Source organism: Chelmon rostratus, chromosome 13, assembly GCF_017976325.1.
Source record: "Chelmon rostratus isolate fCheRos1 chromosome 13, fCheRos1.pri, whole genome shotgun sequence".
In the NCBI taxonomy this organism is placed as follows: Eukaryota; Metazoa; Chordata; class Actinopteri; order Chaetodontiformes; family Chaetodontidae; genus Chelmon; species Chelmon rostratus.
Window position 1 is genome coordinate 3,254,884 of NC_055670.1, and position 16,346 is coordinate 3,271,229.

The 16,346-nt window shown below is 40.7% G+C and overlaps 1 protein-coding gene across 1 annotated transcript; it reads left to right on the top strand.

Annotated features, from left to right (window-relative positions):
- The first annotated feature begins 523 nt into the window (after window positions 1-523).
- On the top strand, window positions 524-12,426 carry LOC121616276 (olfactory receptor 4K1-like). The gene is made up of 2 exons (XM_041950992.1): window positions 524-1,478; window positions 12,170-12,426. Exons 1-2 carry the CDS (start codon window positions 524-526, stop codon window positions 12,424-12,426), a joined length of 1,212 nt encoding a protein of 403 aa, XP_041806926.1.
- Window positions 12,427-16,346: the final 3,920 nt, after the last annotated feature.

A 16,346-nucleotide genomic window follows, 5' to 3' on the forward strand; every position in this document is an offset into this window, starting at 1 on the left:
AGATACTGTAGTGCTATCCTCAAATTATTCTTAATTGTTTTTGATTGGTCATAAGTTAGTCCTGCATGTCACGTTTCTTTGCCTGCCAGAACATCAGTATAAAGGTTCAGCAACTGCTTCCGTGTGTCTCAGTGGGGAGGGGAGGTTATAGCAGTTAAGTTTTCAGATTGTCTATCTCTCCGATGGTCTGGTGAGTTTAATCTGTGATGTGACTGGAATATGGCTGACCTGACATGACAACATGGTTTATCCAAAATCACAATTACATATGACAAAATCACATAGTTCTTTTGGTGTAAGATAATGTCTACTAACAATATTATGTTAGTACAAGAACCACACGTTTCTATAACTACATTATATAGCCATTAATTCATCCATTGTCTAAGATGTCGATCCTGTCCAGGGTTGCAGGTATTCCTGCACACCTTGATTTTAATTTTACTTACACTTTATCATGTGCAATCACACCTCCATGAAACACAAATGATTAAATGTGTTCTTGTGTCTTATTACCGGGATCATGGAGAACTCAACACAGATTATGTCATTTGTGTTGGCCATGTATAGTAACATGGGGCACTTAAAGTACCTGTATTTCATTCTGGCAATGCTATTTTACATATCAGTTATTTTTGCAAACACCATTCTTATTGTCATCATTTATGTGGACAGAAATCTGCATGAGCCCATGTATCTTTTCTTGTGCAATTTGTTTGTTAATGAAATATATGGAAGCACATCTTTGTTGCCTTGTTTGATGGTACAGATCTTGTCAGAGACTCATGACATTTCTGTCTTTTACTGCTTCCTTCAGATATTTAACATTCATACATATGTAGCAATTGAGTTTGGAACATTAACAATTATGGCATATGACAGATATATATGTATATGTAAGCCTTTACATTACAACGTCCTAATAACCAAAAGAATAGTACAACAGGTCATCCTTGTTATTTGGACAGTTTCTTTTATAGAGGTTGGGGTTTTACTGTCATTCACTATTCATTTAAAGCGTTGTGGGACTGTCATCAACAAAGTTTTTTGCGCACATCACCTTGTGGTTGAACTTTCTTGTTCATCAGACAGAACAGTGTCACTTATTCATGATCTGGTTTTTGGCCTTATCTTCACTGTTGCTGCTCCTGTCATTTATATTTCATTCACTTATGTAAAGATTTTGTCTGTGTGTTTGAAAGCTTCCAGAGAGACCAGAATGAAGGCTTTTGATACCTGCACTCCACATTTTATTTCACTCATTAGCTTTGTCTTTGCCTGTTTTTACAGTTTGATTACTCAGAGATTTGACATGCTCTCTGTTCCATATCCACTGTGTGTTTTCTTGTCTATGTATGTAGTGATCATTCAGCCCCTTCAAAATCCGCTAATGTATGGTCTTAAACTGTCAAAAATTAGACATGCCTGTAAAACTTTATTGACATTAAAAACATTGCAACCCTACATTTCCATGGAAAGTAGTTCAATTCTACTTTTCATCACTAATGAAAATGAATGGAAAATAGAGCCTGTGTGTCCATAAGGTTACGGTTTAGATTGTGAAGATCTATTCTGTTGATGGTAAAAATGTCATTGTATTACAAAACTTGAATCTCCTCAGGTTATTAACCTGTAAGAGGTTCACTGTCTTCACGAAGAGTAAGAAATGTTTTGTTTTTGCAGTGTTCCAAATAGTTAGAAGAATACTGTGTGTACCCACAGAGAGAACATGGGTTAAAGTGGGCTACAGTTTTTAGCAGACAAGGTTAAAGGATCTATAGTAGGTTCCTGCCAATAATGGCATGTAAGCCGAATATCAGAATCTGCTTTTTCGTCTGTACACATGCAAAGAATTAGACTTTAGACACAGTTTTTTCATTGCTCTAAATGTACTTAAACAGGAATATACAAAACAGCTAACACATTAATTTCCATCTTGATTAATTAACCATAGGGAATTTTTCCATAGCTTTTTGAAAGAGACATATTTTACCACTGCTGGGTCACAGAAGGTAAGGAAGGTTGCTGTGAGTATAACGATATAGAAAAAAGCGCATTAGAGAAAGTGTTTAATTATACTCCAGGACCTTCATTATGCAAAGGTTGGAATCACACTTTGTATAGACTGTAACATGATGGTGTAGAGCAGTGATCATCAACTGGCGGCCTGCGGCCCAAACCCGGCCTGCCGAATAGTCCCATCTGGCCAGCAACTGTATTCCAAAATTGAGAAAGAAAGAGAAAGAGAAAATATGGTGTGGTCCCCACTATTAAAGCAACTGAACTATCAGTAATCCCAACATTTATGACTTTATTTACATTCTGAAATGAGAACAAACTCAGCACAGACACAGCCAGCGTTTAATGTGCCACAGTCCTCAGGACAAGAGCCCAACATGTGCTCAGGCTTTCAGCACCACAGAGAGCAGCCTTCACCTCGCCTGCGGCCTGGATTTCAGTCAGCTCACTCTGAATAGCCGCCTCATCCAGCAGCATCACTTTCATGGCATTTGTGGAGAATTCTCCACTTGGGCTGATCGTGAATGGGTCACGCACAAATCCAATTACATCCCTTGAAAAGAAAAAGTAATCAAATCTGGCAGAGAAGTTGTCCTTTAATTGTGTGATGAATTTATTCATCATGTCTCTATGTTACTTTCTCCCACTGTCCCAACAAGTCTGGGTGCAACAGATCAAGTTTGTTCCCAAAGACATCAAGTTTTTCTACCATATCCACCATGGGTTTTTCTTTTCCTAGCAGCTGGAGATTGAGTGTATTCAAATGGGAGAAAATGTCTGTTAAAAATGCAACATTGCACATGTATTCTCTGTCTTGCATGATGCAGAGATGGTCAGCTCTTTTGATTTACTTTGTTTAAAAAAACCCACTACTTGGACTCTGCGTTCAGTGAAGCGCTCCAGTGCTTTTTCCTCACTGAGCCAGCGCACATCATTGTGGAGTAACAGGTCATCATGAGAAGCTTGGGATTGGAGCACAAATTTGCAGAACAGGCGGTGCTGGGTGCTTGAATTTCCTCTGATGTGATTATGAATTTTCGTTGTTTTCTCCATCACCTCTTTGATCTCAACGCTTAGCTCTGTGCACAGCACGCTTTGATTGATAATACAGTGAAGTGAAGAGCAACAGTTTTTATTCTGCTCACCAGACCCCTGTTTTTGCCAATCATGGCAGGTGCGCCATTTGTCACTATCAGATTGATTTTATCCAAGGACAGTCTATGGTTTTTTAAAAAATCCTCCAGTTTTCCAAAGATGACGTCAGCAGCGGAAGGAATGCAGGCAGCTCCTCTCGGAAATCGTTGCCGTCAAAGTATCTGACAAATTTGCGCATCAGCACATCAGTGGTGTCAGTGGATTCATCAATAGCCAGTGAAATGTATTTGGCTTCCTTGAGCCTGTCAGTGACAAGTTGCTGGACATGCTCTGCAGTTGAAACATAGAGAGATATCTGTTTGACAGTTACAATAATTTTGTCAATGGATTTGTCGGTGGCAAGTTCCTCCAGAATGGCGACCATGCACTCCTGAAAAACCTCAGCTTCCGTGAAAGGCTAGGGTGAAAGGTTTTGTTTGGAAAAGCACCCAGGCAGCCTGCAGAGGTGCACGTTACTTTCTCTTGCCCTGTGAAGGTGGAGTAATAATTCCACTCTGACTGGCCTCTGACTGCTTAAAGACTTGCTTAAACGGACATACAGGTGACTAATTTTGGAATGCTGGCATGATGAATGTGTACTTTTCAGTCCATTCATCACCAAAGAGTCATGGCCTTTGAGAGTGCTGTTTCACCCGTGTGAAAAGGCCTCTTCCTTCCACTAACTGACACCGTACCAATTAGCATTGAAGCCAGTGATTGATATGACAGCCTCACAACCAAAGCTTTGTTTCAGCCTTGTTTGTTTTTAAATATATCAGTCCTGGTGGTTGACTGTGGTATAGGTGAAAGGAGACTGACTGATAAAGGCTAAAAATGCCTTCAGTTTTGTAATAAAACAAAAATGTATTGTGATGACCTTAGGTCATTTGTAGATAAATGTGTAGATATTTCAGGTGTGTCTCTCTCCACCTCAGCCTATGTGTGTGTGTGTGTGTGAGCAGCAGGAGATGATCAGAAACAGGTGCAGTCCATGGATTGGTGGATCGGAAGGGAATTGCAGCTACCAGATTGGCCCAGAAGACAGAGCAACTGTCTTCTCCAACCCCCCACCCCCCACCCCCCGTTTCCTTTCTAGTTGTTTTGTATTTTGCTCGTCTGGTTTGGAGAAGAAGGTTAGAAACCTGCCCTTTTGTTTGCTCTTTTTGTTGTTTTAGGGCTCTGCAGAGTGGAAGGAGTGGAGCATTTATGCTACGGCCAGGGTTCCCTAGGCTTGGCTGTAACAGTAAACAATAAACATTGAATAACAACGTTAGGCCAAAATGTGATTTTATTTCATTTTATTTGGGGTCCCTGTCCGGCCCCCACAGTGGGCGCCTCTGTCAGCAAGTAGACCGTGAGAGAGAGGCGGGTCCGATCTCCTCAGCAGCGAGCCTCACTAGACTCACCTGCTCCTCATCAGTTAATCAGAGCGGCTTCTTTAGCCATCACCAATTAGCTCCTGTGCCAGATTTTTCTCCATGCTCTCTCACCAGTCTCACTTCTGAGTGATCGCCTGCCTCTCTCCCCGTTCCCATTGCCTAACTGTGATTTTCGCTTGTGAGTTTTCTCCTGGACTCTTCAAGTTTATTCCCGAGTGAGTTTTTCCTTTATGGTGATTTTTTTGTTTTATCAATAAATTTTTTTTTCTTTTGACTCTGCAACTGGGTCCCTGCTCTCCATGTTTGCATGTAACAGTGTAGAGGGTCAAAGATAAAAGGTGGTAAAAGATTATTTGACAATAAGACAATGTTGAAATCAGTAAATAATCACAATATTACTATTAATAGTGTATTGATAATACAGTGGAGGAGGTATCAGCATGTACTGCTTAATCTATTTTTTGCCCCACCACTTATCGTATTTAAAAAGGAAAGGGTGGCTCAAGGGTACTGGCAGGAAGGCCGCTCTGTGAAAAGTTTGAGTTTTTCTGCTAACTTCCTTTCAATCTGACCTTGTCCTGTCCTTTTTTTTAAAATCTGGAAATGTTTATAGACCTCAACACCATTGGGATGAAGTGAAAAGTCAACTGTGAGCCACGTCCAATATCAGTGTTGTTGCTCTTGTGGCTGAATGGGAGAAAATCCTTGAAGCCAGTTTCCAAAACATTTTGGAAAGGCTGGAAGTGAGTGAGTGGATGCTGTTATAACGGCAGATTAACACCCATGGTTTTTGAATGAGGGGTTCAATAATCCCACATTGTTTTAATGTTCAATTGTTCTTGTCAGGAAGACAACTTTAAAGTGGGTTTATGTCACTGTGGGTTTAGAGTTTTTCTCTTTAGAGTGTTTCTTGGTTGCATGTTTATTTTAGTTCTTTTAGTGTGTTATTAGAGTGCTGCTTGTTTGCTTTACGGGTATTATGGAAAGTGATTGTCAATTACCTTCATGCCTAATTTGACCACACTTAATAAGATGCGGACTCTTATCTATTACACTCTCAACCAAACACTGTCCTGTTCAGCACACAGCGACCAGCCGTTCATTCATTTTTTGAGTAGAGACTGTCAGAACAGACTTGCGTGTGGCCCCTGAAAAGCCTGTCGTGGACACTGAAATGAAAAACACATACTGGCCACCGTTGTGGATGCCAGTGTAAGAGCAGTGACCAGGATGAGAGAGACAGATGTTTGCTTTTCCTGGTTGACTGTGTGTGAAATATTCCCTCTCTTGCGTTTGGTTATGGCCCTCTCTGTGTTGCAGCTGGAGTTTCAGATCAGTACATTACACGACTGGGCAGAGCTGGAATTAAACCCTGGACTTGGGGTAAAGGGTGGAAATGGGCAGGTTGCCATGCAAGCCAAAATTCTGGAGGTGGCAGAATTGGAGCAGGTGGCATGGGGGTCCGTCCCTATAAAAAAAAGAAAACAAAAACAAAAACGAAGATATAAAAATGATGGTGTAATTTTCTTCTGCACGTTGACATATACTGTGTATACAAAGACTATGTTTTTTAGAGCTTGGTAGTCTCCCTCTTTATATTAGACTATAAATTGCAATGTACATTTATTTAGAGATTTCCATGCCAATTATTTGTGCTTTTGTGGTTTTTCAAAATGATCACTTATTCACTCACTCTAACTTCACTGCTGCCACTTTTAATGGAGATTTACATTTTAAGGGAGATTAATCAAACATAAAAAGACGATGTCCACAATGCATATTGATTTGGAGAACATTGATAATAAAGCCACAGAAGACAGGAATCTGCCAACATGGTAACAGCAGTATTTTCAAATGCAATGCGTAGAAAGCAGCATGAACAGAGATGAGACTGTGCTGACACCACATAGCAGTGTCCACTTGGCCAATAAAAGAAAACAGTGCCGGGGGTATTTTCCTAAATCATTCCAGAATTTCGCATTTTTTTGCAGTTACTTTACTACACTCTGAAGTGTCACAGCTACAATATGAGACCACTTTGCACAAACCTGAAACACGGCCACCACAAATACTCCCATACACAGAACTACAGTAACAGTAAGTAATGGGCACAAAGATGGAAAAATAAGATCTAATAATGATAAAATAGGATCTAATAACTATGCTTATAAGTCCATCAGCGTAGTTAATGACAGAGACACACACTTCAAAGCAGGAGTTATACTGTACCTGCCTGCCTTTCAGGATATCCTTCAGAATCAGACTTTGAAAGATTACAGAACATATCCAACACAGAATATAACATACGAACTCTTTTTTTGTGAGATTTCGGTGGAGTAACATGGAGGATGACAAAAAGCCACACAGTGGTCAACAGATATGATCACCATGGTTCCTACTGAGAAGGAGGTAATAATGTATGCTTGATACTGATAAAGAGCACTCATGAGGTGACACAGGAACTACCAACTGTAAAATATGAGAAGGCCCACAGAGAAATTTGACAGAGAGAGGTGGAGGAGGAGGCTGGTGGGGGTGTCGAGCACATATGAAAAAAAACAAACTGTAATTCGTCATATTTACAGGACACAAGCAACAACTGATATAACAATAATAATAAAATAATAACAATAAAGACAAAACAATATTTGTTGCTGATCAGTGTGTGACTTGTTGGAAAATTTGTGGTTCACAACCAGTTCTAAAATACATTAGTGACCCTGTAGTTTTATTTGTCACTGAAAACTTGCTATATGTTTCTCTGGATTGATGCCGAGGAAGGCTGTCCACAGTGGCGCAGTTTGTGTAATTGGTCTCGAGGGATAATGAAGATAACAACATGTTTAGACTGTAATAACTATATTGTGCATCCAACTTTTCATCAGTGTCAACAGTTACTCATCACAACTCAACCCAAAGTCACTGACAGTAAATATAACACTCTGGATAATTTTACTGAGTTGTGAATTATTTGTTAACAGGAGCATCGTATGAGGCCAACACACAGTAGCCACTTGGTCATACACTAATTAGCTGGTTGCAGGGAGCCCTGGTCCCTGAGGCCTGTTCACCACTGTATATAGGCTGCACACTGGGGAGGTCACAGTAGAGGACCTAATGACACTCATTACTGTAAGCTTACATCATCTCTGGACTTGTTGTTGTTGCTATTGAAATGACAGCATCTGAATACTGTAAACCAAATGGCTTGTTACATCATTATGAATGGAAATGTCCCGAGATGCATTAACCATTACTGTTATTATGTGTGACTTTTTCAAAATTTAAATTTTTAGTCTAATACGTTGTTCTGTCAATTTATGTGCACTGATTAATCATGTCCTTAATTACACAATGATTAAATCACTCTCATTATACAAGAGGTTTGCATTATGATATGAACTGGGAGATGAGTGAAGTTAAAAGTAATTTTAATTTTGATTTGGGCAAACACTAAAGTGATTTCCACGAGTCCTTCTGGGAGCCAAAGCTGCAACCAAAAGAGTGGGAAGTAGTGAAAAAGTAATCGATTGGAAATGTTTTAATGTAAATGAATGGAAGTAACCTGTATCTACAACCTGAAGGTGGTCTGTTGCTGGTGCATCATGTGGTATCCAAAGCTATTTGTAGTCCTTTCACTCTAGGCCATCTGCTGTATATGGTGCTTAGCAGTTCTTGGTACGCTCCAAACTTTCCTCACAGAAGATATTTGTTCTGTTTGGATCTACCTACATATGTGAACAAACATTCTCAGTGATGAAGTTTACCAAATCCCGATACAGATCCTCTCTCAGCGACGATCATTTGTCAGCTGTCCTTTGCATATCTACCTCAGACCTTCAGCCTGACTTCAGTGCACTTGCTCAAGCCCAACAGAGACCAGATTTCTCTCACTGAAATACTGCACAAACAGACATTTTTTTTATTTTTTGTGGGAGGAAGCCGGAGAACCCGGTGAAAACCCACGCTGCACAGGGAGAACATGCAAACACAGAAAGATCCCAGGCGATAGAATTTATTTTGAACATAATTGAGTTCAGCCTATTGGTATGGCCCTCCACAACAGTCCCAGTTTCTCATGTGGCCCCTTAAGAAAATGATTTGCCCACCCCTGGTCTAGTTTTATAGTTCTACTTTTCCCTGATTGGCCACAGGAAGTGAAAACGTCATTCATGGGACAATATTGTGGTTAGTTTGGACTTAGTTTGTTACCAAAGCTGTGTCAAAACTAAATATCCTAAACGTATGAGTACAAATGCAAACTTGGGTTGTAAAAGTGCTTTGAGTGTTTGTGAGACTACCAAAGCGCCATATAAATACAGCCCATTTACCATTTAACTTCCATAGACCTGCTGCAACAGGCTGCAAGACTTTTGCAAGCGATGTAAGTTTAGAAATGTGCAGATAGTTTTTAAGATTATTTTTGTCACCACTCTTTTGCAGTGCAGACTACATGTGCAGAATTCCAGATCTGAGGGATAACTCCAGGACACATGGAGAGATTAAATAGATATTATAGACTGATTGTTAAGTGTTCTTGCATCTCTTGACCAAATACTTACAAGTTATACCATTTATGATTATTACATTTTCAGGGCTCTAACTTGTACAATAAATAGGCTGGTGGTGTCTACAAAGGCCATTCGTGATCAGTACAGGAACTTAAAACACAGGAGCAGAGATTGAGAGTGGAGGATGTGGTCCGAACTCACTGGAATACCTTAATTACACATTACAGTCATTTCACAAAAATCTACTGCTACTACGCATTTATGATTTGATTTTACAACAATTGGAAAATTTCATCAATTGATTATTAATATAAATATATTGACAACAAAGAGCACCTCATGCTGCAATTCCTTCTTTTGGACAAAGTTCATCATGTTCTGTGAGAATATTTTGTTCCCCCTGAATCCAGTCCTTGATCACTGTAAAAATAATGTTCTGCATCATCATATGGTTTGGGAAGGTATGTGACTTTGCCAAATTTGTCAGCAATGTAGAATTGTACAATGTAGTGATCAATATTAATGGCCCATTTTTAAGGTTTTAAGATGTAATTGGATTCCAAGGTTATTTATGTTTATGATTTATATACTCACCTGCACTGAGTGACAGGTGTGTGCAGTATAAAGATGCCCCAACCCATTTAAGTTCTATCACAGTTTCTTTGCAGCACTGTGTATTCTACACACAACAAGACTTTAATATGTGTCCACTGAATACAATGTTACCAAAAGTTTCAGGCCAATGACTAGACTGGAGCAAACGAAGAATGTCCTATGAACAAGTGGTATAGGTGAAGGGGTAATGTTTTGGGAAAATGAATGTTTTTGAGTGTTTTAGGGTAAGATTCAGCTTTTTAAAATGTGCCATTTGTTCACTGACTTATGTTTATCTATTCAAGAAACATGCTACTTTTCTGTGTGAACAGACTTATTTGTGGTTTTCTGTAGTAGAAGAAGCTATGGCTTATACAAGGAAGAGTTTGCAGCTTCCTCCAGGACAGAAGATGGTGACAGAGGAAACAAAGCAGTGCTGAAAATGGGTGATCACTGTGAAGCATTAAAACAAGTATTATGGTGACATCTGCTGGTCAGCCCATGGTATTGCATTTATCATGAATTAGTGAAGCAAAATATTAAGGTAAGATAAGACTTTATAAATCCCCAAATATGATATTGTTATCTGATCAATAAGCAGCAGTAGTGCTGCTACAAAGTGCTGATTTTATGTGGTACTTGCCTTTATGTCGATTGTGTGTAAAAAAAATTAAAGAACTATAGCAGAAAAAAAAACTTAGATATTGGAAAATGTAAATTTCATATGAAGAGATGAATGGTTCTGTTCTGTCATGGTTGGGGCCTCAAAGGCCTTCACACAAACTAAATGAGTTTTATTCTTTAATTCATTCAGTGCCGACAAGTTTCCTTCATGCTTGCAAAATAAAAGAATAAGCCTGTCTACAAATGCAGTCTATTTTTAGATATGCATGTTCAATTGATGCATTTACTGGATAGGACAAAATACATGTTGCAAGTGTTTGGATGATATGTCTGTGCAACTAGTATAGTTACCGTGATAATTATGTCGTAGTAGTACATGAAGTAGTTCATCTTTGTAGCTTAGAAAGTGTATGTCCAGGTGAATATTTAAATAGGTGGACAAAGTAAAAAATTGGAGAACCCCATACAGGATAAATGGGAGGGTCGACAGTTCTGCTGTTCATCCATACTTGTGTGTGTGTGTTGTGTTGTGGAGGGTTAGGAATCCTAATCTTATGTAAAAGAATCTCCTCTCCATTTTCAGGCCTACCTTCCTGTTTCCTTTCTCCTATACTTATGTAGAGGTTCTGGGTCGTAATAAATCTTTGCTCAATGTGTCTGCACCCTAGCTGTTAATGTAGCTCTCTGGAGTTCACTTTCCTTTTTTTTCATATTAAGAAATAAGTCAGCATTTATAATATTTATAGAAAATGATATGAACTTGTTCTGTATACAAAAAAGAAACTTCATACACATCACCATACTATTTCCTTTCATTACTGCAACCGGCCTCTGTATATTAGTAATGAAAACTGTGCATTACGTTAATCAGCAAACAACAGATTTGCTGTGTCTTTTAACGTGGATCCAGCTCATATGGTCTTTTGTCGAGATGGCGCTGCACGTGGCAGCTTGTTATAGCAACACCGACCACTTTTCTTTGTTTTAGAACTGTAACGGGTGTAGAGTGAACCCTTTAGCAGCACAAATGAACCAGGGAATAGTAGTAAACAGTCTTTATTTAGCAGATAAAGGTTAACCACAGATGCATCAGAGCAAAGCAGGCAGGTGGCAGGATTTGAACCTGTGTGGCAGGCGGGCAAGTTACCACTCGACCAGCAGGGCAGGCAGGGAATGTAGAGGGGCTTGTGAGCAGTTAACTTTTCACAGTTCTCAATAGGCTCACCGAGTGTATAGGAGGGGAAATGGCACAAACTCACTGCAGTCAGAAGTCTTCCAGGGAGGTGGTTCAGATGAGGCCTGGGAGTGGATCCAGACCTTGAGATGGAGTTGGTGAGGCTGACTGTACCAGAAGAGAGGAGCTGGCGAGGTGAAGCTGACGCAGTGAGTCTACAGGCAGAGCAGGAACAGACTGAGTGCCAGCTAGCCACAGACAGACGTGGAGCAGAAAGCAGACAGGCTATAAACAGGTTGGGGACAGAAGGCTGGTGGGTTTACCGGGGCAGGTGACAGCGGCAGGTGAAAGCAGTGAAGCTGATGAGGGGTGTGGCTAAGCAACAGGGCAGGAGAGGGAGAGAGCAGACTGTGACAAGACACATGTTTTTTCTGTCACTTGTCAAGATCATACATTCCTATGGACGTACAACTGGTGGTACTAGTGCTTTGCTTTTTACCCTTTTCTGGATTTTTAAAAACAACATCAGTAGATCTATTCAGCCACACTCCATTGTGGGAAGACAGTGAAGGTAAACATTATAAACCATCCATACCATGTCTTATTAAGGGGAACGTAAGATCTCTACCTAATAAGATGGAAGAGCTGATCAGACTGCAGTACCAGGAGTGTAGCATCATGTGCTTCATGGAGACATGGCTGAAGGAACTCACACTGGAAACACACATGTGCAGAAGGAACTGAGAAGGGAGATCAGGAGAGGCAAGGTCAACTACAGGAGAAAGCTGGAGGAGTGGGAACAATGGGGGAGCAATGCCAGAGCGGCAGGGGCCCTGAATTCCCCCCGGCCTCTCTACCTAATAAGATGGAAGAGCTGATCAGACTGCAGTACCAGGAGTACTATAACAGCAGATCAAGAGCAGGCACTGATGGCATCAGCTCCAGACTGCTCAGGGCCTGTGCTGATCAGATCTGTGGAGCCTTCATCTGAGGTCCGTTTCACAAAGCAGGTTTACTGAAAACTCCGAGTATGTTAACCCTGAAATGAGGGAAAGTTTTCCGTTTCACATAGGAAGGTAAGTCAAACCAGAGAAAGAAGGGTAACTCAAGCCTGTTTCACAGACAGAGGTAAGTTAAACCCTGAGTCAGTTACCGCAGTAACTGACTCTATGAACCTAACCTGGTCGGGACCAGGTTTTACTCAAGGAACCTCGAGTTTCTCTGTGTCTCCGCCCTCTTTCAACCACACACCGTATTTCACTTCCTCATTCATTCATTCAGTCGGCAGACGAGTTTTGGCATAGTTCTGCCGTCTGTTATTAAAAAAAAATCATTAAAAATATCAATCAGTGGAAGTCCATTAGGCACAGTAGGTGGTGACTTTTTTCGTTAACATGGCATGTTAACGTCTTTCGATCATGATCCCGTGGATGAAGGTGCAGCGATACTGCGCAGAGAATTAAATATTCGTGGGGGGATAGTTATCAGACCACGATGTTCTTGCTTTTCCAGACAGTTATCGGCAAAGGGCCACCACCCGTTCTTCGTGCATCTGCCTTCTTTCTGTTAGCTGAGTAAAAGTCTGAGTTAGTTCAAATATAGGCTTAATTATTTAACATAACATGATATAGATGAGAACACTTTTTTTCATTTTTAAATTTTATTTCATTCGTTAACAAAAAACAAAACATTATATGAACACAATATAACCAATTTTACAATGAAAGGGAGCCACTTAATATTTACTTTACAATGTAAAACATGATCAAAATGAGGTAGCTACCTCCATGAGATGATGCAGAGGTCTTACCTGTTTGAACCATGTTTTTATATTTCATTTTAAGCTGCTGCCAAGTGCGCTTCTCCCCCGCGGGATTGCACCTAAATGAAATAAATTAATAGGCAACCATTCAAGCAGTTTTGCCCTGTAATATTATTGTGATTTCAAAGGACTACATTTATACTCACGCATTGACCCGAGCAGCAATGTTCTCCCACGCCGTCTCCCTCTCCTTCGCAGCTGCAGCGGTGTTGGACTTCCGTCTAAAAACGTGTTCATATTCGCTGTATGAGCGCATTAAAATGTCTAATTTCCAGTGGCGTGAAGTAGGCAGCCTTCCGCTTCCCCGTTGCCATGGTGACTCCTCAAATCGGGGTTCCATTGATGCTGTCTTTTTAAAGTTGTGGTGCATGCGCTTAACTCAATGTGAACCTACTCTGAGTTAATCAAACTAACTCAAATCTGCTGTTGTGGAATCGAAAACTCAGAGTTTCCTATCTCAGAGTAGATCAACTCAGAGTTCAGGGTTACACTCAGAGCTTGTTGAACCTGCTTTGTGAAACTGACCCCTGGAGAGAGTTCCAGCCCATGGAATTGTTGTGCCCACTTCATCATGAGGTGCAAAGCAACCACTACTACTCTGAGCAGCTCTTTACGAAGCAGACTCTTGCAAAGACTTGACTGGCCCAAACCTGGAAAACCAGCTGTAAGTATATATTAAAATAATCACTTCCATCTGACACCCCACCAAAGAGAAGCAGTGCTCGCTATCGCAGAGGTTAGTGTAATATACAGTATGCGTTAAAAATATATTTTTTTACGTATATGCACGTATTTTTCGAATGGTACAGTATGTCTAGGCATTTTCCAATGAAAGACTATTTGCTATATTTGTCTAGATAAATATCTCTGTCAGCATCCTGTGCCCTCTACTCTGGAAGAGGATCTCTTGAACACATCTGCAGCAGCTGCCCGAAAGTCCTGGCAGACGGTATGATCAGGTCCTGAAAGCAGTTGCAGAGACAGGAGCTCCTGCGATCCTAATGGGCTGCAATGCTGGGTCAGGCAGGTTGGTCACTCCGCAAAGCCTTGACCGAACTCAGGCAAGTGGGATTAACAAATCAAGTCAGTCACTGATGCTGCAGGGAAAAGCCACTATGTGGCTTTGACTGAAGAGGGAGGCTCCGTGGTCGACTGCCACTAGGATGCAAGCTGGGAATTGATCACCCTGGCTGGGTTGCCTAGGTGAGAGTGTCTCATGTTGAAAGATCTGAAACACTTGATGACCCCAAGTTACATGATTACACTGATGATTCATCCCAGCACATCCTCAGGATGTAGTTCTAAAGCTCTATTTATATATTGGCAATCTATATATAGGCCAGCTATATTTATATTTAGGGTATCTGTCATTTAGACTATACATCTTTGAATTGGAACCATTTACTACACATACCATTTCAAAACCTATTTGCATTGACTATTACAGTGTTTTGTGTTTAACTGCATTGGATCGTTTTTTTTGTAGTTTTTGTGTTTAGTGTTATGATCGGTGGTGTTATGGCTCAGGCTCTGATTACTAGGACCCAGATGCAGAGTGGAAAGTAACAAGATTTATTCAGAAACAAAGTACAACTAAAGACGCCAAAAACGGGAAACAGAGAACGATGAACAAATTATCAACTAAAAGAGCTACAAAACAAAAAACGCCCAAAGGGGAATAATATACTAAGCAAAGTAACAACAAAATATCAAGACAGAAATATACTAGGAATAAATAACTATAAATAACAATACGTGCTACGTGCAGGAATAATCTGGCATTGGAGGAGTGCTTGGCTGGGCTTAAGTAGCGAGCGCTGATTGGGCTGATTACTGTCAGGTGTGGTAGTCAGCTGCGCCCCTGCTCATGCACCTGCGGGCAAAGGGAGAGAGAGAGAGAGTGAGCACAGGATAACAAAACAGATCGTAACATAACAGGTGGATTACTATGAGACTTCATTTGTGAGTTCAATCAATTTTAGAATCATTTGTTGTTGGCATGATTGCACCTATTGTTATGATTGTATCTTAAAATGGTTTGCAGTAATCCAATCACAAGAATCTTAGCTTTCCAATGATATATGGCATGAGTACAAACTTAAACATAGTATTTGTGTGGGATGGCCGATTCTGGATCTGCTTTGAAGAGTCAGAAACATTTAATCTCTGAGTACCTGGGGACTTTCCTTTTTCAATGATTTGATGGCTTCAGTGTTTTCCCTTGTTATTGGTTGTGATGTTGCTGTTCAGGACTTGTGTGGCTTCCAGTATCTCTGTTGGTTGTTTTGGTTGATTGTAGAGAACTTCGTTAAAGTGTTCTATCCACCTTTTTTTTCAAGTTTTTGCTTGTGTGGTAAGTAGATGTCCTATTGAGTATTGCACTGTTTCTCCCTTGTTTGTTTTGGTTTATCTTGAATCGGTCCATCTAACTAAACACGGTTCAGGCATTCCAGAAAGCATGGATTAACAGAAATCTTGGCTTGGAGACACAGGACAGAGATGTTGAGTCCTGGGGCATTGGCAGATCTACCTGGAGGCTGGATTCTTTGGCGGAGCCACGCAGAAGGATGGCTAGGAAGTTGGAGGTCTGCAAAGGAGGCCATTAAAACAAGATCTGGCTGTAGGTTGGGGCAGGGTTCTGACTCGTGGTCAGTTAACCCCTTGATGCCTGAATTTATTTAGAATTATATTGTTTTATTTATATTTCATTATATCGCTTTTGGCGCCATCCCAGGTGGCAGCCTGTAGCAGCAGCTCCCGTCGTGTTTTTTAAGTTTCGTTTATTTGTCCGTTCGTTCTTTTTTTTCTGTTTTTCTGATCAATCACAACCTGTTTGTTAGAGTTTTGATAATGGCTGGACTTAAGTTTGCGACCCTTTTCCGTGTTTTTCTTCTACTTTCCCTACTTTTTGTTACTGGGAACTATGCCGACGGCAGCGGTGGGAGCATTGTTTACATGCGCGAACAGTTGATTGCGCTGTGTAGACCCGTGCTGCTGCCCGGAAACAGACCTGTGGTCCTGCAGGAGTTACGGAGGAGAAGCCGGGGCTGCAGGTCTGGAGTGAAAAGGAGGGAAAAAAGGAGAAGACA